The sequence below is a fragment of the Schistocerca nitens genome, chromosome 3 (assembly GCF_023898315.1).
Source record: "Schistocerca nitens isolate TAMUIC-IGC-003100 chromosome 3, iqSchNite1.1, whole genome shotgun sequence".
NCBI lineage: Eukaryota > Metazoa > Arthropoda > Insecta > Orthoptera > Acrididae > Schistocerca > Schistocerca nitens.
Genome location: NC_064616.1, coordinates 273,512,603 through 273,535,792, shown reverse-complemented (window position 1 = coordinate 273,535,792; position 23,190 = coordinate 273,512,603). Strand labels below are relative to the sequence as shown.

Below are 23,190 nucleotides of genomic sequence, written 5' to 3'. Positions count from 1 at the left end.
CATGGGCTCTCCATGTTGATCTGTGCCACTGACTTACTTATGTCATCTTCCAATGAGCTCGCCTCACACCAGTTGCAGCTTGTCGGGACTGCAGAGCAGCTGGCAGGGAGCTCCTGATGCAGCCTATTGTCTGCATGCTGCTGCTGCTCAGCTCACATAGTGCAAACCTCCATTGTCACTCTGCACCAACAGGAGAGCAACGACTCCCCTTACTGATGGCAACCAAATGCATTTCAACACATCAAACACTCGCCCTGCCTTATTGAAACTTAATGTCTTTCAGAAAACATGCACTTGGGTAAGTGAAACTTTCACTACTTGGTGCAGTGACAAGTTGCCAATAACAGCACTTGCCACACGAGAACACTATTTGAACAACACGGAGCCAACATCAACAGACAACTGATCCAGCAGCCATCTCATCATATCTTCAAGAAGAAGGGATAGGCTGATAGAACATGTGATATAAGACAGCAGGGAATAACTTTCACAGTACTAGACAGAGCTGTGGAGGGCAAAAATTGTGAGGCAGCCTGAGATTAGAATATATATAACAACTAACTGATAATCCAAGACAAAGAGATTGGTATAAGAAAAAACACTGCGGAGGCTGCATCAGAGCATTCAAAACACAAATGGGGGGGGGGGGGGGGGATTTTTGGAAATTGATGTGTGACATGCTGAATTTACTAAGAGAGTAGTCAGCCCATTTCTAAGAAGACCTTAGCCTGGAAGAGGGAGAACAGTAACAGTGATATTTAGTAACAAAACTAAATAATCATACTATGTCTACCAATATATCTTGTTTGCCACAGTTTTCTATTTTTATTTCAAATGAGTAATGATCCTTACTTCTAAAGTACACACTACACCATGATAACAATCCTCAAAATATACGAACAGTAACCACAATTTTGTTAGGGATTAAAATTATTTTGATACTAAATTAAATACTTACAACACTGATACTAAGATGCCTCAGAGCCATACGAAGACACGTCCTCAAACAACTTGGAGCTGCCCACCATACTTTAGGTGGTGGTGTTCCCTTTATATTTATGTGCTTCAAAACCTAAGAATTCCAAGAGAGATATTTAGTAATATCTTATAACACAAAGATGAAGCATAATGTAAAAAAAAAAAAAAAAAAAAAAAAAAAAAAAAAAAAAAAAAAATTTCTGGTTTGCGTCAAAAGAGGAAAAGCTTAACAGAGAGACAATTTTGTAACACTTCTCATGGCAGGGGTTCCAAGGCACAAAAATGTTTTTGAAGATCATTATGAAAACCTAGGACTGTAAAACTATTTATTCATTAAGTTCACTACTGCAATTTCTGCACTGTGATCACTATCTAGTTGGGTACTGTAAAAACTGTGCTGACATTTTACAGTCAAAGTTGACCATAATACCATTTAAAAAAATGTTAACACACAAAATAATTTTTCTAGATAAAAATTATATTGTGTAATTTTTTTAACTTCAAAGCTTGAAAGATATTCATGTTAATTATATGTAACCCTTTCACAAATGTACATTAATAAAACATTTATTACAATATACAGTTTGGCCTCTTAACAAAAACTCCAACTATGGCACACTGAAGGTTTGGATGGAACAAACTACTACTATTCTAAAAGGGCATCAATTACTTTCTAAATTCAAAAGCTATGTACAGATGGTTGCTTGCAGAATTGCCAAATTTTTCCTAACATATCAAGTGAACTATATCATTATTAACCACGCCATTTGACCATCATCTCAGTTGTTGGGGATGTCAGAACCAGTTCTGCGAGTTTTGGTGGAAGGGTCTCTCTCCAGCCTGGAACTGGATCTCTCCGTAATCCATCTATAGTATTTTTGGTCCTACCATACTAGGCCAACTGAAGGGATAGTAACTTTCCCGTAAAGGCAGGAGTGTCCCTGCACCTGTTGGAAATAAACTTATGAGCTGTCCCGGCAGAAAGTAGCACTTCCAGAGAAGCGCTATTAGCAGGAGCAGTAAATGAGAAACAGAAGTGCCACATTCTGTTCCTGAAGTCAAGTGGTTAAAAGGTTTGCTTCTTGAAGCTTGCAGAACCGAGTAGTGGGCTGCCAGTCCTCCCAGGTGTAGCAGACAAGGACAAGTCAAGTGTCCTTGGGATGTTGACAGTGTTTAACCCCCCCTTTTACATTCCCAGAATTAACTTTTTCCTGCTGTTTCTCACATTATTTGTCAATCACTTCAAATTCTCTATGTATGCAACGTTAATTCCACTAGCATTTGTTTCATTGTAATTACAAAGTTCCTGTCATTTATACTTAATGAAACAATGTTAATGGAAAACAAGAATGACAGAAAGAAACAAAAAAGTGTAGTTAATATACACTCCTGGAAATGGAAAAAAGAACACATTGACACCGGTGTGTCAGACCCACCATACTTGCTCCGGACACTGCGAGAGGGCTGTACAAGCAATGATCACACGCACGGCACAGCGGACACACCAGGAACCGCGGTGTTGGCCGTCGAATGGCGCTAGCTGCGCAGCATTTGTGCACCGCCGCCGTCAGTGTCAGCCAGTTTGCCGTGGCATACGGAGCTCCATCGCAGTCTTTAACACTGGTAGCATGCCGCGACAGCGTGGACGTGAGCCGTATGTGCAGTTGACGGACTTTGAGCGAGGGCGTATAGTGGGCATGCGGGAGGCCGGGTGGACGTACCGCCGAATTGCTCAACACGTGGGGCGTGAGGTCTCCACAGTACATCGATGTTGTCGCCAGTGGTCGGCGGAAGGTGCACGTGCCCGTCGACCTGGGACCGGACCGCAGCGACGCACGGATGCACGCCAAGACCGTAGGATCCTACGCAGTGCCGTAGGGGACCGCACCGCCACTTCTCAGCAAATTAGGGACACTGTTGCTCCTGGGGTATCGGCGAGGACCATTCGCAACCGTCTCCATGAAGCTGGGCTACGGTCCCGCACACCGTTAGGCCGTCTTCCGCTCACGCCCCAACATCGTGCAGCCCGCCTCCAGTGGTGTCGCGACAGGCGTGAATGGAGGGACGAATGGAGATGTGTCGTCTTCAGCGATGAGAGTCGCTTCTGCCTTGGTGCCAATGATGGTCGTATGCGTGTTTGGCGCCGTGCAGGTGAGCGCCACAATCAGGACTGCATACAACCGAGGCACACAGGGCCAACACCCGGCATCATGGTGTGGGGAGCGATCTCCTACACTGGCCGTACACCACTGGTGATCGTCGAGGGGACACTGAATAGTGCACGGTACATCCAAACCGTCATCGAACCCATCGTTCTACCATTCCTAGACCGGCAAGGGAACTTGCTGTTCCAACAGGACAATGCACGTCCGCATGTATCCCGTGCCACCCAACGTGCTCTAGAAGGTGTAAGTCAACTACCCTGGCCTGCAAGATCTCCGGATCTGTCCCCCATTGAGCATGTTTGGGACTGGATGAAGCGTCGTCTCACGCGGTCTGCACGTCCAGCACGAACGCTGGTCCAACTGAGGCGCCAGGTGGAAATGGCATGGCAAGCCGTTCCACAGGACTACGTCCAGCATCTCTACGATCGTCTCCATGGGAGAATAGCAGCCTGCATTGCTGCGAAAGGTGGATATACACTGTACTAGTGCCGACATTGTGCATGCTCTGTTGCCTGTGTCTATGTGCCTGTGGTTCTGTCAGTGTGATCATGTGATGTATCTGACCCCAGGAATGTGTCAATAAAGTTTCCCCTTCCTGGGACAATGAATTCACGGTGTTCTTATTTCAATTTCCAGGAGTGTATAATGGTGTAGGATAAGCACTGGCTCTCAAGTAGAGTTTATAAACTTTATGCAATAAACTTTCTCAAGCTCTGATATTCCCAGTCCTTAATTCATAGAAGTCATTACAAGTTGGAACAATTTGTGCCAATAGTGCTTTGTCTCCTAACACTGCTGACCTAACAGTAATTATATTGTCAGCAGTGTTGTTCATATTTCAGCTAAAACTTCAGTGTTAGTCCCAACAGGACAGTTGGCAATGACGAACAAGAGCAATGGTAGTGTCTCTTCTGAATAATATACACACTGTTGCGGATCTGGTTCCTTTTGCAAAAACGGCATGAACTATGTGGGAAATGTTAGCATATTATTTTATAAATATGAAAAAGAATTAACGATGATTTGCAGGGAGATATGTGGTGCGTGACATACATTTTTTTCATAATATGTAGCAATTTCTAACATATTAGTTAGGTTGGGAACTGACAGCAAAGCATAACAATTTAAATGCTATCATAGCTGTCATATCTTTTAGGTGCTTCTTTCAGAATACATCCCAATTTCGGAGGTGTTTATGTTCTAACAGCACAGTTAAAATTTTACTGCACATTCCACTCTACATCATGTCCTTCAGAATTATATTTCCTTATGCCAACTTGAACATACATACATTCAACTCTGTGGTGACAATTATGTCTGTCAGCTTATGTAATCAGTCAACGTCCCAGTAGACAACTACTATCCTGTTATTTAGCATGTTTTTCTTAAAGAATTATTTTTTATGTACAAAGCAGTAATTTTTATGGTTTGAAGCTAGAGATACTTCTTGTCTACATTTCGATATGAGATATATATCTAGGCTTTGCAATCTCTTATGTCGCACCAAAACTTTTAAATTCATTTATAAATTATGTACTTACTTTAAAAGTAAATAACTTCTCCCAATTTACACTAGTTATAATGTCCCTTTAAAGTATAAAAGAGGGCTGTAAGTGATTCTTCTCAAACAGCAAAATCATTTTTCTAAACTGGAAAGACTGCAGGAATTTGAAAATGTGTTCCACAAGTGTAAAAGCTCATCGACATCAAAAACTTGGTAGGCGGGTGTTGCATTTTTGTGAGTGAGCACATGTTCAGTAGGAAAAGACCTCACATCAGAGCATGAAGCCATTTGCTAGTTGGAGATGGTGTTTCATCCAAGTGGTGAACTTGGTCTAACAGACACCAATAAATCATATGTTTCTGTGAAACCTTGGAATGTGGTATTTTCACGAGAGTTTTTATCTATTGCCCTTGAACCATTATTAGCCACACCAATGAAGACAAAAAATGTCTATTGAGGGAAAAATTTGTGTAGTCGCAAATTTTTTTACAGTAACAGGGGGGAATGTTATTAACAACATATTAACTATCCGGAATGGTGGGAGAGACTATTTTAGGTTTTTCTATAATCTCTATAAAACCACAACGTCTAGTGGAAGTGTTTTCCAGTACAAAATTAAACCACATCAAATTTCCTACATAAAAGATCCTACTAATTTTTTCTCAAGAACTATTAGTTTTCACATTGGAGGGTATCTTAAAATCACAGATTATTAAAAATAATGTTTTAATGGTATACACTTTATGTTTGTTATTAAAGGCAGCATGTTAAGAAAAAAACATTTAATGTATGTCCCACATCTAACCATATTAAGGGGTAAATTGTGCGTTTTGAGGCTGTAACAGAGGGGAGGGGGAGGGGGCCAGGTGTTTACGAGTGTGGGGAATAGTAGGTCGTTGAATAGTGGTCATGCACTTACCTTCTTCATAGGTCTGCAAAATAATGAACAAGCAGGCAATTCCCCAATTCTCCCTACTGCAAGAAGATATTCAAGAAAAACAAAAGTGACCTTTACATGCCCCCTTCCCCTCACCCATATGCTCACACCACACTGATCAGAATTTTTGGTATATTGCTCATGACATACCCTCCTAACACAGCACAAAAATGTGTGACTACACAAATTTTTCCTCCAGTCAACATTTTTTGGCTCCACTGCCAAGCTAATAACAGTTCAAGGGGACCAGATAAAAACTCATACAAAAACACCACATTCCAAGTTTGCACAGAAACATACGGTTCATTGACTTCAGTTTGACATCGCCAAGTTTATCATTATTGTTAAACAACACTTCCAACTAGACAATGACTCCATATTCTGAAATGAGGTATTCTCCTACTTAACTGCAAGTAAATACGTAATAAACAGAAAATAACTCCACTGTGCAACTATAAGCACAGTGAAGTTATTTTGTCCACTCACATGAGAGAACTGGACAGGAAATGCTGGGGAGATATAGTGAAGCCTGTAAACTCAAAAGTGAGCAGCATTCTTGGTTCGGGGAGTTGCCTTTCCTGAAAGAACTTGGCAGCTGGTGTACTGGATGACTCAGAATCTATTTTCCCTCTAGGAGTGTAGAGTAGGGTGCAGAGAGTTACATAGGTTATATCCATATGTGTATCTTGCTTTAGAATAATTAGTAATTCATATCTGAATTCCGTGTACTGTTAATGCACTTTGTGGAAAATAAATACCCCAGGCACATCTGCACATAGTGTGGCCAGCAATTCATAATGCAAGTTGCAGCAGAGTCAGTATAACTTTCTGAAATACCGTGTAGTTACATTTTATGATGTAGTGCACTAGACAGAATGGGGAATTGCTTGCTCTCTCTCCATTTTGCAGACCTATGAAGGAGGGAAGTTCATGACCACAATCCAGCGACCTACCTTCCCCCATTTTCCACCCTGTTACACTCCCACAACACAATCCTGTAACATGCTACTGCACTTCAATGTGGTACAAACACTTGATATTTGTTCTTAATCCACATTATTTAACAAGGTACATCTACTTCTATATTATTAAAATATTATTTTAATAATCCGAAATGTTTTCATCCCCTGCAATGCAGAAACTACCAGTGCTAAAGAACAAGGAAATTTAATGTAGTTTAATTTTGTGCCAGGAAACATTTTCACTAGAAGCCACAGTTTTTGAGATAGTCAAAAATAACAAAAAAGGGCCTTTCAAACTCCAACTACCACTCTCAAGTCCCCCTTCACCCACACTCACATCCCACCAATCAGAAGTTTTAGTATGCTACTCATTACATTCCCACTATCACTGTGTAAGAATTTGTGACTACCCACATTTTTCCCCCTAGTTTTCCTTTCTTAACTGGACTAAATCCTCTGTGCAGGTCACCCAGCCAGTCTGACTGGTGACTGAAACACTTCATTTTATTTTTTCATTTTAATTATCTCCCATAATGGCCTACACACCGAGTAGGATCATTGCTTCAACAGAGGCTGTTTGTCACATGGAATGTGATCTGCTGACAACGTGCTCACCATTACCCATTCTAAGTAGTTAATAGGATGGGTGGGAGAGAAATCACGTGTTAACTGCTGGCCACCACCTGGAGCACTGGTTCCAGGCTGGACACACACTGTAGCACCAGCTTCCAATTAATAATAACATGCATCCTTGGACTCTGTTCCAGTACTGAAGTTAACGTCTTATGTGACCCCACGACTGGCTAAGAGCTTCACTGGAAAACCTGCGTGCACCCGTTATATGTCTTGTCCACTGCATAAAAAAGAGAAACAGGTGTCAGAAGTGGGATTCGAATCTTTTGGTCAATAAGGAAGCTTCAATTTTGTGTCAACATCTGCCATGACTAAGACATCTGATGCTAACTGGGCCGGTGAGAGATTGGCTGAGTTGGTACGCAGTGGGTTCGCTGTCACCTACAGCATGTCGCAGAGCTGCTGCTTGCCTTGCTGTTTGCCAGCCACTTGCCATCAGCACATTCTACACTGCCACATACACGCCAGCAGGCTATCCATTGCAAGATGCAGTCATCCAGATTGCTACAGCCAATGTGTGCCTGCCTCCGCACATGAACCATCAACACCTCGCCACATTGCTGTCACTTCGACACCAAAACAACGTTGCTACCACCTCTACATCAAGACAACTATTTTAAGTGTCATTAAAGCACTGCTTTCCAGTTGCTGACCTGATCAAATGGAAATGCTGAGGATGTCACGGATGTCTGAGAAGAGAGCAGTATATTTTTGTTTACTTATTTTCAGGTGCTGAGTCGGAGGGAGAAATCTTAGCACCTCTGCACTTGCTGTTTAATTTTTGCTGTAAGTGTTGCCACTAACTTTAACTGACAGAATGCCCACTGCACAGTCATAAATGGAAAGTACTGCAGACAAGGGCAGTAGTGAGCCACTTAAAGCTTTGTAGGATCAGATAGAGGCCCCTACCCTTGATCTGCAGGTACAGCTGCTAGCAAACCAAGAGCCATCATCTAATCAAAAAGTAGAATTCAGCATTCAGGCAACTCTTTGATTCCATTAACCACACAGACATTCATTCATTCTTTTGTAGCACACTCCAGTGGGTTAACAGTTTCCCCCCTGTTAACTTCACAACTTCATTCTCGGGGAAGAATTCAGGAAATGTCGCCATAGTGTTGCAAAACATGCACTATGTTTGCCAGATGTGTTCTTGGCTTGATGGTTTTAAGTTTTATATTGCACATCTGAACTTGACTGGAGATGCAAGATCCTATGCAGACTCTCATAACGCTGGCAGTTTTGATATATTGGCCAAGGGTGAGGGTTTTACTGTAACAAGCTGTCCACCCTCAGTCAATGGACCAGGGAATATTTTGAGGTTTTTGGAGACCTCGCCCAATCAGTTCCATGTCACGCTTATTTCCTGGGGTGAGAGGAAGAAATGATTTACTTTTTCGAGAGGCAGACACAGAGCTGTGGATGTGTTTATCATGGGGATAAATCCGCCAACTGGTAGAGAAATAAAGTATGCATCACCTTGCACTACTGAGAGAAGAGGCTAACTGTTTTGTCTCATCTTCCTCTTACGGGAAAGATTCACATCGTGTATTCACTATGAGAACATTGTAGATATTGTAAGTGTCCAGGGCATACAGAAATAGGTGTCAGGCCCCTGCTGTTCTCACTGCAGACAGATTGGTCATTTAAGTGTTAATTGTGACCGCTCACAGTACAGATGAAACTGGGGCAATGGAAGGTTCCGAGGGTACAGAGAAAACTGTGCATATTGTAATGTAATTAACTGTCAGAGATAAACTTTATCTCATGCGAAAAGTACGATGCCCACAGTAGAGAGTTAAGGTAACTTCATTATGTTGCCATACAATGTGTTTAATTTATTTATTTATGAATATTTTCTTTTATGATAAATAATGGATTTGTTTGAGATGATAAATGTTGTATATTTATATGTATTTATTTATATGTGTCTTTGGAGTGTATTAAGGTCAGAAGACCAAAGAATCTGGAATGCAGGAATGTCTGCAACTTCCGGGCGCATGCTGGCTTGCCCGCCACTTCTTTGTCGATATTGGAGGGAGATGGACGTGTTTACGTGACCAGTACAGTGTAATGCATTTTTAGGGTATCAATGTTCGAAGTGAAAATATTGTAGTTACTAAATAAAAAGTACGAATAAATATTATTTTTAGCCGAAAGTAATTCGAATCCGGTAGTGTTTATTTCAAACAAGAAGAAAACCCAGGCCATGCTTGTTAGAGTAATGTTTTGCAGACAAAACCCCTAGACAAACGAGATCTGCAGTGTGTAATCTTTCAGCAGCTACTAATAAATAAGCCTTGCTGAAATTGTGCTGGAACTACTCGTATTATTATCAATTACAAACACGTGGTGCGAATGTGGTCCTACCACAATATACCGCGTAAGATTCCACTTCATTCAGTTATCAAGAAACGAGATAGGTAACAACCAGTACAATATGGTGGCGTCGTCCGGGATTATTGAAAATGTTACCGAAATAAACTACCACCGCGATTGCGAAGACACCGACAGAATTCGTACATCCTGGCTGAAAATGTTCAAGGAAGTCGAATGCTGATACCTTCAAGACAACAGAATGCAGTTACTGGAGCAAGAATAACGGCGCAATAAGTCACGAAAGAAGAAAAAAGTGTAAAGTGTTGTGCAACAAAAAAAAAGCAATATTCATATAAGTGTAGTGTTTGTGTTGTGAATTCCATCACGCACCGATCAACAAAGAAGACGTTATAAGAAAATCAGTAAACTGTGAGTAAGATAGTTTAGAATCCTTTAGAAAAGATAAATTTGTTGTGTTTTGTTTATTCCTGTGTAAAAAGATGACTATTGTAAAAGAGGAAGGTGTTGACGACGGTGTCGCCAACGCTAGTACAGATGTAAATTTATCATACGAAAGTGAATGCAACAGTAATAGTCCGAATCCTGTAGACAAAGTTGAAACTCATACGGAAAGACAGAATGAAGTTAAAGACATGCTATCAAAAATAATGAATTATATGGAGGGAAAATTTAAGGCAATTGATGACACTAACAGACAAAACGGACAGTGGTTAGGAAATATTAAAGACAGACTCGATGCTAATGAGATTCGTTTGGATCAAATGGAGCAAAACAACACTGCTCAGTTAGACCAGACTCTTAAGCTCATGAGTGATAAATTTGAAAAACAGTTCAAAGAATATGAAAAGAAAAATGACGATCACTTTCAAAAAGTAGAAGCAAAAATTTCCAGTTTGAGTCGTAATATGGTTAAGATCACGGGTAAGGTCAATTATGTCGGGAGAAAAGTTAAAAATGTAGATGCAAAAGTAAAAAATCTGAAAACTGAAGTTAGTACAGGTAGAGAGAAAATCCATAATGCGTTTAAAGTTGTGCATTCAGACATCAAACATGTAGAAGAAACAGTATCTGATCATATTTCTCTTGTAGACGATAAAATTGTTAAAGTAGAAAGCAAATTTGAACAAAAGATAGGAATTATTACTGAAAAAATAGATGTAAATAATCAGATAAACAAAAATGAAGTCAAGAGTTTAGAAAGTAGTATTAATGACATCACTAAGAAACTTGAAAGTGTTAGTAGCAATATGGTCACCAATAGTTTGCCGAACAATATTGGCACTTTGTGGTACAATATTCCAGTAAAAAACTTTTCAGATGAGAGCAGTATGCATCCGGTAGATTTCCTGCAGCATTGCAAAGATAACTTTTTTCCAAATATGAATGATAATTTGAAAATTAAATTTGTGAAAAGATTTCTAGAAGGTGAAGCATTGTCATGGACTAATCATTATTGTACAGAGGGAATATCTTTTGCAGAGTTCGAGGAGAGGTTCGTAAGTAAATTCTGGTCAGAGACAGAACAAGCAAGAATAAAAAGCGAATTCTTGAATGGACCTGTTTATAAACATGAATTTGGTAGCATGAAGCAATTTTGCAGAAATCAGTTAAGGAAACTCACTCACCTAAGCAAACCTTTTGATGAACTCACTCAAATTGATGCACTTAAAAGGAGGCTACCATGTGAACTACAGTGGGAGTTAGCTTATGGTCCAGATGACACAATAGATCAGTTTTTGAAATATGTTGACAAACTAGACAGAATTATTGAGAAAACGGGTAAACCACCACACCATAGTCAAAACCATTTTCCAAAGACAGGGCATACAGATTGGGGAAACACACAACATGATAAAAAGGAAACACACAATTTTGGAAGTAGTGATTCTCATCAGAGAAATCACCAGTACAACTTCAAGGGATCACAAGGACACAATTTCCATTACAGGGGTCAGTATGGAAATAATCATAATCAATTTGGTAACAGACACTTTGGAAGGAAACCAAAGGAGTGGAATAGTCATAATGGTATGGGGAGAACTGAACAGGAGTTAAAAAACTGAATGAGGCTCCATTGGCGGTCCGCAAGGTAGGAGCTACTTATACACAAATAGAAAGGGCCAACCCAAAATGTCTAACTAAACAGAAAGATACCTGTGACATAATGAGTAATTATTTTAGAGAGAAGTGTTATCCCATTAATGTAGTAGCTGTTACAAATATTATACGTCATACAAATAAACCAGAAACAAAAGGTAAGTTATTTAAAGACACTGATTGCTTAGAAAACTGTGAAGAATTAAACTTAGATTCATTCTATGAGTGGGCTGAGAGAAGCACCTTGCTGGAAAATAGTTGTTCAAATGATCAAAGTGTATTAGGAATTAGAGAACTTATGGAAGAGTCTGGTGGGCTAGGAATGAAAAGAGCACCTAGTAAGGATGATTTAAATGTGTATCTGCATACTGAAGGTAAGAGTGCAGAGGATAAAGATGATAATTTTTGTGATGTTGATTGGGAAGAAAAGGAGATTGAGGATAGTAGTGAAGATAGATGTTTTATTGGTGTAAGTGAGGAGTTGGAAGCTTTAGGGATTACTAATATAAAAGAGGATAGTAATGAAATTAGCGAGGTACACATGAACACAGTTGACAATTTCAATGATAAGGATGGTAGAATTTCAGCCAATGAGTTATTTGATCTTAATACATGGAAGAAAAATGAGAAGGAATTGACACCAGGTAATCTTAACAGCATTAGGGGAGTAGATGATGAAATGTCAGATAGTGAGCAATTTTTGTTTAACTTATGGGTTAACAGTAGTGCCATTAAGGATGATGAAAATTTCAGAAAGGTAACACTTGATATATGTGAAACTTTGTATCCAGACTGGTGGCATAGAATTAAGTATCACATTGCACAAATGTTAAGAGAGAAATATAAAGGAGAGACACACAATAGCACAAATGAATGTAGTTGGATTAATGAAATATTCAGGAATAGTAATCAGGCCAAAGAAAATGCAATTAGGGTAATAACAGCATACAACTCTGGTAGTAATGATACAGGTAAGGATACTGGAAAGGGATATGGATTCAGTGAAATTGAAGATGACTTATTACATGAGAATATTAACAAAAAATTTGACTTTGATGTAAGCAGTCCGTTTATTGATGTGCAGATAGGATCATGGAAAGGAAAGTGTTTAGTGGACACAGGAAGTCAAGTATCTGGGATATCAGAATCATTAAGTAAAAAACTGAAAACTAATAAGGATTATGTCGAGTTACCTGTGGTAGGAATTAAAATAAGAGGTGCTACCGGGAAGCACAGTAAATCAATAAGGAGTCAGGCTTTTATTACTTTTGAAATTGAAGGAATATCATGGTCACATGGGTGTCTTGTCATCCCTGATCTCACAGAGGATTTTATCCTAGGCATGTCTTGGATAACAAAAGTAAGTGCAGCATTTGATTGGGCAGGGCAGAAATTAATGATGACTCTACCAAGTGGTGAAGTCATCACTACGAAACTTCTTCAATCAAATGTGTTTTGTATGAATAAGACTGAACAGTATTGAAGTTACAAAAGAAGGTAAGTACATTGAAAGCCATGTCACAGATTTTGATACAGACGAGATAGAGTTTGAAAAGTTGGTAAATGAAAAAGTAGCCGAAGCTAGAGAACTAACTGAGAACCAAAAACAAGATTTGAAATTATTTTTGTGGGAATATAGTGATGTATTTAGCAATATACCAGGTAAAGTAGTTGATACCAATGTACTTTACAGTTGAAGCCACATGAACCTTTCTTTACAAAACCATACAGTATTCCAATCTCGAAAAGGGTAGCAGTGGAGAAAGAATTGCAAAAGATGGAAGTGTGTGAAATCATTGAGAGGAGTATAAGACCTTATAATAATCCCTTAGTCACTGTAAATAAACCTAATGGACAAGTCAGACTAGTACTAGATTCCAGACAGTTAAACAAATGTTTATACAGAGAAACTGACCACCCAGATAACATTGATGAGTTGTTATATAAATTTAAAAATATCCAAATTATGTCAAGCCTTGACCTAACTTCAGGTTTTCATCACGTACCTCTTGCAATTAGTTCTAGAAAGTACACTGCTTTCTTATACAATGGGAGATGTTACCAGTATTGTGTAGTGCCTTTCGGGTTAAACTCATCAGTTGCCGAATTTATAAGGGCACTAGACTGTGTACTTGGCCAAGAAGTTGTGTCAGAATTAACAATCTATGTAGACGATATATTAGTTTCAAATCAAAGTTGGGAGGATCATTTGAAGTTATTGAAAAAGGTGTGTGAGAAACTCAGAAGAGGTGGTATGACATTAAAACTGGAAAAATGTAAATTTGGTGTGTCAGAACTCAAGTTTTTAGGTCATGTCATTACTAAGGAAGGGATAAGTGCAGATCCGGAGAAAATAAAATCTATCGTAAACTTTCCATCACCTAGAAACCGGAAACAATTAAAGTCTTTCTACGGACTCTGTGGATTCTATCGAAAATATGTAAATGGACAATGCCTTAATGTAACATGTTTAAGCAACTTACTTAGAAAAAATACCCCATGGAATTGGTCTGAAGAGTGCCAGAAAGCATTCGATAAAATTAAGAATGAACTTTGTAAGAACAGTCTTTACACAGACCAGATTTTAGTTTGCCATTTTGTCTTCACACTGACAGTAGTGATTATGGACTAGGAGCAGAACTATTTCAGGAGAAAGTTGTGAATGAAAAAAATCTCCATTGTACCATTGCATTTGCCAGCAGAATGTTACTTAAACATGAGAGAACATACACTGTCACAGAAAAAGAATTACTCGCAGTACACTGGGCGTTTACAAAATTTAAAACATACCTGTTGGGACACAAGATAAAAGTCTATTCAGACCACAAAGCTTTAAGTTACTTGCAGGAGTGTAGACTATATCACAGTAGATTAACCAGGTGGGCAATGTTCATGCAACAGTTTGATTACGAAATTGTGTATATTAAGGGATCAGAAAATGTAGTAGCTGATGCTTTATCCAGGTTACCAGTAGGAGGAGATCAGGAAATGTTTGATCAAGAGGAAGAAAAGGAATTTAAAATAAGATACATGAAGGGAATCCAAGATGAAAAGCTCATGAAGACACTTTGCAATAACATCAGGAGGGGACAGAATAACGATCCTAATTGGAAATTGGTTAAGGACTGTTTAGGCAAAAGAGGGTATGATAAACTTGACAAGTACTATAAGGTCTTTAAGGGAACACTCTTTAGAAGAACAGATGTGGACTCTGACAATTGGAAGCTATGTTGGCCAGAGTGCGAGGCAGACAAATTAATAAAGTACACCCATGAGAGTTATGGTCACTGTGGAATACAGAAATGTGTAAAAAAGTTACAAGAAAATATCTACTTTTATAACATGGTAAAGAAGGTGAGGAACGAAATATCAACATGTGACAAATGTCAAAGAGTAAAAGTAAGCAACAGAACATGTCAGGGAGAAATGCAGAACATCATTCCAGATAAGCCATTAGATTTAGTAGCTGTAGACTTTTATGGACCTTTACCTAAAAGCAAAGGTGGCCATTGTTTTATATTCGTCATGGTTGATGTATTTTCCAAACTAATTAAACTTTATTCTGTGCGAAAAGCTACAAGTAAAGAGATCATTACAAAAATTGAGAGAGATTACTTCAAGAGTGTAGGGAAACCTAAAGCTATACTATCGGATAATGGTTCACAATTTGTTTCAAAAAACTGGAAAGCATTCATGGGAAAAACTAACACAAAACATATCTTGATATCCGTGTACAACCCATCTTCAAACCCAGCAGAAAGGTACATGAGAGAAATAGGGAGACTTTGTAGGACGTATTGTAGTCACAAACACCCTAGTTGGTCCGACCATGTAAACAACTTCGAGGATATCATGAACAGCTTGCAGCATAGCTCTACTGGGTTTTCACCATATGAAATTATGTTTCATCTCAGACCAGCAAATCTTATTTCTGAATTAATAGACTTTCCACAGTGTAGCTTAATATCAATGAAAGAACGTGAAGAGATTGTAAAGAAAACCATGAAGAAACTAGGTGAAGCTAGGAAAAACAGACATAATAGGAAAATAAAGGCTACCACATTCAGAGTAGGTGACCATGTCTTAGTGAAATCCCATGAATGATCAAAGTTACTAACAGCAGAACTCAACATTGGGCCATTTGAGATTATTGAGAACCCCCATCCAAATGCATACCGATTAGTATATCCCAAGTCGAGAAAGCTGTTTGGTCTTAGGAATGTTGTTTCTTTGAAGCCATATATTGAGAAAAGAGCAAACTGAGCCTAAAAACGTGCCTTTATCTGGAAAGAATTTTACTGGAAGTAAAGAAAGAAAGAAAAAAAAAAAAATGCAGTCACCAACCATACTATGCCATGTAACACATCTCATGCAAAACGATGTTGTATCTAGACTGATTGTCACATAATTCTATTATAAGATTAGATTTCATGATTCCTATGTGTTTTTTTAAGTAATTTTACAATATTTAATGAATTGCAAAATATGTAAACTTGATAAATAAGGGATTTTATTTTACTGATGATGCTAGGAGACAAGACATGTCACCCACCATCACAGTTTGAGAATAGCAAATCTCCTAAATTTTGAAATCTTGTTCATTCTCTTAAATAGACCATAATGCTTAAAAAAAAATTGTATAGTTAATAGAATATATTTTCTTGTATATGCAAGTGTGCTTTTGTTTTACATCATGCTCACCATAACTGTTTTTATTCAGCTCTGTTTATAACCCCATAAAGATACTTTGTTGGCTTATTTTGCCTCTTAATTTTGATATCACATAATTTACAAGGCTCATGAGAAAATAGTGTTGTTGAATTGAAATACTTTTGCAAACTCACTGATGATATAGGAGTTAGTACTATGTTTGTTCTAATATGAGAAAATGTTTTAGCTTTTGTATTATTTTATAGTAAATTTCTGGGCAACAAATCGACATATGTATTTATGTTGTGAGACAAAGGAGGAAGTCAATGGTTGATGAAAGAATAAACAGTTTACTACAGTTGTGATAAAAAGTTGTATACAAGCCAAGACAATGATGCAATTTCTGTATCGGACTGACAAGTGGACCAAGGTACACTTGTAAGTCCTGGTGGGCTATTGTAATGTAATTAACTGTCAGAGATAAAGTTTATCTCATGCGAAAAGTACGATGCCCACAGTAGAGAGTTAAGGTAACTTCATTATGTTGCCATACAATGTGTTTAATTTATTTATTTATGAATATTTTCTTTTATGATAAATAATGGATTTGTTTGAGATGATAAATGTTGTATATTTATATGTATTTATTTATGTGTGTCTTTGGAGTGTATTAAGGTCAGAAGACCAAAGAATCTGGAATGCAGGAATGTCTGCAACTTCCGGGCACATGCTGGCTTGCCCGCCACTTCTTTGTCGATATTGGAGGGAGATGGACGTGTTTACGTGACCAGTCCAGTGTAATGCATTTTTAGGGTATCAATGTTCGAAGTGAAAATATTGTAGTTACTAAACAAAAAGTACGAATAAATATTATTTTTAGCCGAAAGTAATTCGAATCCGGTAGTGTTTATTTCAAACAAGAAGAAAACCCAGGCCATGCTTGTTAGAGTAATGTTTTGCAGACAAAACCCCTAGACAAACGAGATCTGCAGTGTGTAATCTTTCAGCAGCTACTAATAAATAAGCCTTGCTGAAATTGTGCTGGAACTACTCGTATTATTATCAATTACAAACACGTGGTGCGAATGTGGTCCTACCACAATATACCGCGTAAGATTCCACTTCATTCAATTATCAAGAAACAAGATAGGTAACAACCAGTACAATATGGATTTCTGAATGGAATGGGAGCAGATGCAGCCGCCACTCTGAGCTCCCATTAAATCATGTTACCTTTCAGAGATCAATGGTGGTGGAAAACATGATTATAAAAAGCAACATAAAGGGAAAAAAATCAGTGAAAATTTTAACTGACAGGGCTGCTCAGGTGAGCCTATTATTTTTAGCCTCTGCCAATAAACAGTATTAAAAACTTCAAAATTCTCACAAAAGTGGATTGGGTACAGAAACTATCAGTCTGTTCGGGACATGCTGTGATAAGATGTAGATTGGTAAAGGTTAACATAACTTTTATATGGAGGTGTTAATGGAAGTCGGGATTTTGATGTTACCCTTGGGAACGATTTCCTGTGAGCACTTTGGACTTTGAGTCATAAACTGTCCAACTTGGTGACTTGGTGCACCGGTCTAGCAGTGCCAGCACAGCAAAGACATGAGTAATCTGGGAAAGAAGGCCTAGTCACAGAGTTTACACTAAACTATATGTCTTATTGTCAAACATGTACATACCTGAAATTATTCGTCATGGAAAAGGAAGAGTTTGGATAACAATCAAAATCCAAGAGCCTACAGGAGATATCTTGCTGGTCAGTATGACCATCAGAAGAAGTTCAAGATAGACTTCACATACATGCAGAAAGAGGCATTAGCCGGGCCAAAAGTATTAACAGAAAAGTGTGTGTTCCTCTGTGCTTAGATAATTTTAGAATACAGGAACCAACAATTTTACAGTGAACAGTACTGGCTAGTGTACAAGAAACACAAGGAAGATTAGAGTTTACCATCCTGTCAACAGCACATTTGTTAGAAACAGAGCACAAGCACACATTCAGGCAGTATGGAGAAGGAAATCGGCTGTGCCCTTTTCAAAGGGACCATCTCAGCATTTGTCTGGAGTGATTTAGCATTTCACATAAAACCTAAATCTGAGTGACTGGGTGGGGGTTTAAATCATCAACTTCCTGAATGCAACTCCAGTGTGCTGATCACTACGCCACATCACTCAGTTACAAGAAATAGAAGCACCAGAAGTTGAACAGTTTTGGTCACAATAAATAGCATCTCAGGAGACTCTGAGGATCCATCATTGTGTTAGAAGACACAGAAAGTTATCCCTGAAGAATCAGTAAACACTGCTGAACAAATATGTATATGCAATCACACCATTCATCAAAAATCAAATGAACGAAAATAATGCATTCATCACAGCAGACAGGAATCTCTTGCATCCTGTGTGAGAGGAATTTACATGGTTATTTCATGAAATACAGTATTTACCAGCCACAGACTTAATGCAGCATGAAATTCTAACCATAGGTGCATAGCCAGTAACTCAGGGAGCCATTAACTTTCATAAACCGATATCATTCATGATGGAGCAGTTTTCTTGGCATGAGCATCTCATACATAAAACTTCCTGCAAAGTCAAAATTCATTCTGGAAACACCTCATACATAGTATCTGAACAGCACACATCAGTTGGATACTTTTTACAACAGTTCAAACAATCCCCAAAAATTCATTTTTGCACAAGGACGGTGTTGTTTTCTTCAGCTAATCCTTACACTTTTTATCACCTATCTATAATATATACATATTGAGCACAACCACTATGTTTTCATCTGTGGTTGCAATTTTGAGATATTGTTCTCACTGATTATCTCCAAGAGCAGTACAAAACATTTTTAAATTCAATCAACTCTCTAAAAATATTCACCCACTTTGTTGAATTTCTGTTGGTTATTAAATTTCCAAAATACATCTATGACAGCACAGTTTTGAAGTGAATGGAACACTATCTTGCGCATGAAATATGCATTTCACTTATGTTAAACCATACTGTGTACCATTACAAAATTTCATTAATAATCTATGTCACCAACGTGCAACACACTCAACTTTCCATCTTGCACATACATGTCCACCTTAAGAAATAATCTGCCTTCTCACACTCTTTAACAAGTTTCCCCAAAAGAGGAAGGCCTGCATTGTTTCTAAATTTCTGTTAACATTATCAGTCTTGTTTACTGAATATGCTCTTGTTTTTGAGATTAATTTCACACGTTTCAGTAAGGTGTGTGTGATAACATATTTTACTTCCATACATTCCGTAATGTGTTTCTTTGTGTAACCATCAATTTTGTGATATATTCTCATTTATGTGAGAAATGTGCACCGAACTACAGTAAATCTGCTTCATATACAAAGCGTTATACAACAACTGTTTCACTGGCACCAGGAAACACAACTACTTCAGAAACTTCATGAAGGCTGATCAATATTAACAATATTTGCTCCAAACCCCCATCCTTCTGGTCCAGAAAACTGTTAGGTTTAATTCACATGGTTTGCACCCAAACCACAGCCTGAAAAATCATATCTTCTGAGAAACGTTCACTGTTCTACATAGAGCCTGTTTAAGCTGGCCCTAAGTTGTGTTGAGGTCAATCACCACTTTTACAGTGATCATTAGAATGAAGATATATAATAGACGGTGGTTTACAAAGATTCTGTCAAGTTGAGAAAATGCCCAGAAAGTATGCCATACTCTCAACTTCTCTTCAAAATTATCCTCTCTGTGAAGGTGTTTGGCTGTTATAAAGTGGTTATAGAAAGGTTTGAAATGAACCTCTCTGAGAGCCAAAGAGGAAACCATGTGTTATGACTTTTGAATCTACCACATAAGTCTTGAATCTATTCAAATTGTATCATAACTATTTACTGTCATGTCATTCTCCCACCCCTGCTGACTTTTTTTTTTTGTGATATGTTCCTGAAGAGTGGAAGTGGAAATTACTAGCCTTTATAGGGCTTCCTGCACAATCATAATGTAATATAATTTTCATCAGATAATGAACAAAATGACTGATCAGGCAGTTACTCTGTCCCTTTTTAGCTGATGTTTACCTTTTCTACACTCTCATGCTTTCGTTGCAATGGTTCATGTACAGAACTGCGACCTACATTTGATGACACACACAGTGGATGTTACAACTTGTCTGGTGCAAATTGTGTGTGAATATCATACAACAGGTACCAACTGCATATGACACAGCAGTTTTTAAGACACTGACCTCACATTCTGGAGAACAGAGGTTATTCCAGCCAACCTGATTTAGATTACAAGAAAATGCTGGGATACTTCCTTCATCAAGGCCGCAGCCAATCACATGTATTATCCTCATAAAAGCATACTTACATATCCTGTGTGTATCTGTATTTTGTACTATTTATTTTCATATTATAACAAAAAATCCTATACAAGGGTGAATCAAAATACTAGTGCCAAAAGTGATGTATTGACTTTACTTACTAGTTTCTTCAAAGATGGTGAAGATGCATTTTTAAACTGTGCAACATTTAATGCCTTCTCAGCTTTGCAATATAGTCGTACAACCTTCATTAATGTGTACAGTATGACCAAATTCCTGGCACTCAAAGCACCACAGAGAGAAATTAATCTGGCTATATATGAGTGGAAAAAAAAAACAGTACATTTACCAGACAATTCCTTCTGCAAGTGCTCTAGGGTCTAAAGCCATGTTTCTGCACAATAGAAATTTGTGACTATACTTAAGAAAGCTACGTAGCTCAGCCATCTTAAGATATTCATTAAGTTTCTTTGTTTCATCACCTACCCACCACCAACACTTTGAGCTACAATCACACTGTTCCCTAACCTTAGTTATGGTCCAAGTCTTCTTCAAATTCTATACAAATGTGTAAACAGGGCAATTTCTCTCACCACAGGGTGATGAATACATTCTTGTAAAACTGTGTCTAAATGTTCCAAATAGCTTTCAGATTGGTAGGAGAATGATCAACAGCACTGGACCCCTCAAATCTTGTTTGGTAGCTCGTCAATATTCACCAGTGGTCCACCAGCACAGTTGGAAGGTTGTATTTTGAAGCATAAGGTTCCAATTTTAATTTCAAATCTCCCAGACAGGTAAATAACTACATGTCAACTTACATTGAGCTCCACATATCTCGGCAAGCATAAAGCAACTACGATGTGGTAGGTGCGTCAAGAGGTTGCCCAATGTAGATTTTCACTTCAATCCAATCAGTGTCTTATTCACAGTGATCAAATACCGCCACCCTCCTGCTCCCCCCCCCCCCCCCCCCCACCAGTGATTTATATAAGTCTAATGATCACATAGTTGATGTACAATTGATGATGTCCGATACCTCTCGACAACTGTTGAAGTGTGCACAGAGATTACAGTATCATAAAAGTGGTAGTATCTACCATTCTCCAACTTAGGGTGTATCTACCCCAAAACCAGCCATATTTCTCTCTGAGCTGCTTCAAAAGATGGTAACATAAAACTGACACAGAATTTCCCAAATTTCCAAGCTGACATTTGGTTTGCTGTTATATCTGAACTACATACGCACATTAATGGATAAGATGCGGATAGTGCACTTATCACAATTGAAGCAAATAAATAAATTAAATAAAATAATAAAAAGAGATATCTCAACAGTTCAGTAATACAAACCTGATTAATCTTCTGCCTAATGCGAAGTTGGGACGTGATCCATTCATTCATTCGTTGCTGTTCCAAACACCCATTAAAAAATACTGCTAATTCAATGTTGTTAGTTTGTATTGTCTGGACCAAAATGGCTAAGAATTGGACCATTCGATTCCACTGGCCACCACAGACCCAATCTAAAAATATGGAGAACTGTTAACTCAACAGGAGCAATAATTTATGTAACAAAAAATATTTCAAACAATGTTTTTGTACTTCTAATCAGTTGCTGAAGTTTATATAATCATTTACTCACACACAATACTCAGGTGCATGCCAGCTTTCTGCTATCTGATACACTCCAGTAATCGGTACTGGTTACTCAACATTGTTACGTGAAAGTTTGTCTCAAAATGTTATTTTTATCAGTGTCTTAAATTACTCAGGAGTTTATTTACTGAATAACTGAACAGGCAGTTGAAATCCCAAATCAAGACACTCTTAAAATTGCAAATCATGTAAAAACTTAATCAATGTAATGCACATACTGACTAGCTGGAGACAGTGTCTTAGACTAAACAGATTTTCACTACTATGATTTGAGTTTCTTTACAGTAATAGCGAAATAAGAGTTCACATACCTGCTCCAACATCAAATTGCGATCAAAAAATAATTTACCTGAGAAGTAGCCACCATAAAGTCGATGCAAGCAGCACTCCCCATCCACTACAAGACTCAGTTTGCTATTAACATGGTTTAAGGGTTTTCCAGTCTTTTGCTGCTGTCGACTCTGTTTCACTGCCAATCCCCGGGCAATTCTCAATAAATCCACAGGCACTGAACTGCCTGGTATTTGTGAACTATCAATAAAAGCTTGCAAGTCTTGGATACCCATTATGCAATATTTCCAATCAGGTTTTCAGGAACACACAAATCATGAATGCCACTGCAAAAAGAAAATTATAATGAAGAAAAATAAAACAAAAATACAAATGCATAGTAAGTTGGCAAAAAATATTTATCTTCTGTAAATACAAGTGTTATGATGTTAACTTGATGACAATACATTTTCATTAATTTAAATTTTCACAATGATGCACAAAACATTCATTGTTTTACATTACATGTGACTGCACAACACCTTGCTGCAATGTAACAAATTCAAAAATGAACAATAAGATCAGGCTGAGGTTCAGAATACTCAATCACCAAGGGCGTGAGTATGAGAGTTTTGTGAAGGGCATCTTAGTTATGCTACTGTGC

The 23,190-nt window shown here is 38.1% G+C and overlaps 1 protein-coding gene across 2 annotated transcripts in view; it reads right to left on the bottom strand.

Annotated features, from left to right (window-relative positions):
* LOC126248241 (constitutive coactivator of PPAR-gamma-like protein 1 homolog) overlaps positions 1-23,190 on the bottom strand; it is a 240,238-nt gene that overhangs the window by 201,378 nt on the left and 15,670 nt on the right. For both annotated transcript variants that reach the window (XM_049949081.1, XM_049949080.1), the window contains exons 2-4: positions 22,606-22,873; positions 21,951-22,123; positions 959-1,072 (exon numbers count right to left, since the gene is read on the bottom strand). In XM_049949081.1, the coding sequence (XP_049805038.1) occupies positions 959-1,072; positions 21,951-22,123; positions 22,606-22,822 (504 nt within the window). In that variant the 5' untranslated portion in view covers positions 22,823-22,873. The remainder of the gene's footprint in view (positions 1-958; positions 1,073-21,950; positions 22,124-22,605; positions 22,874-23,190) is intronic.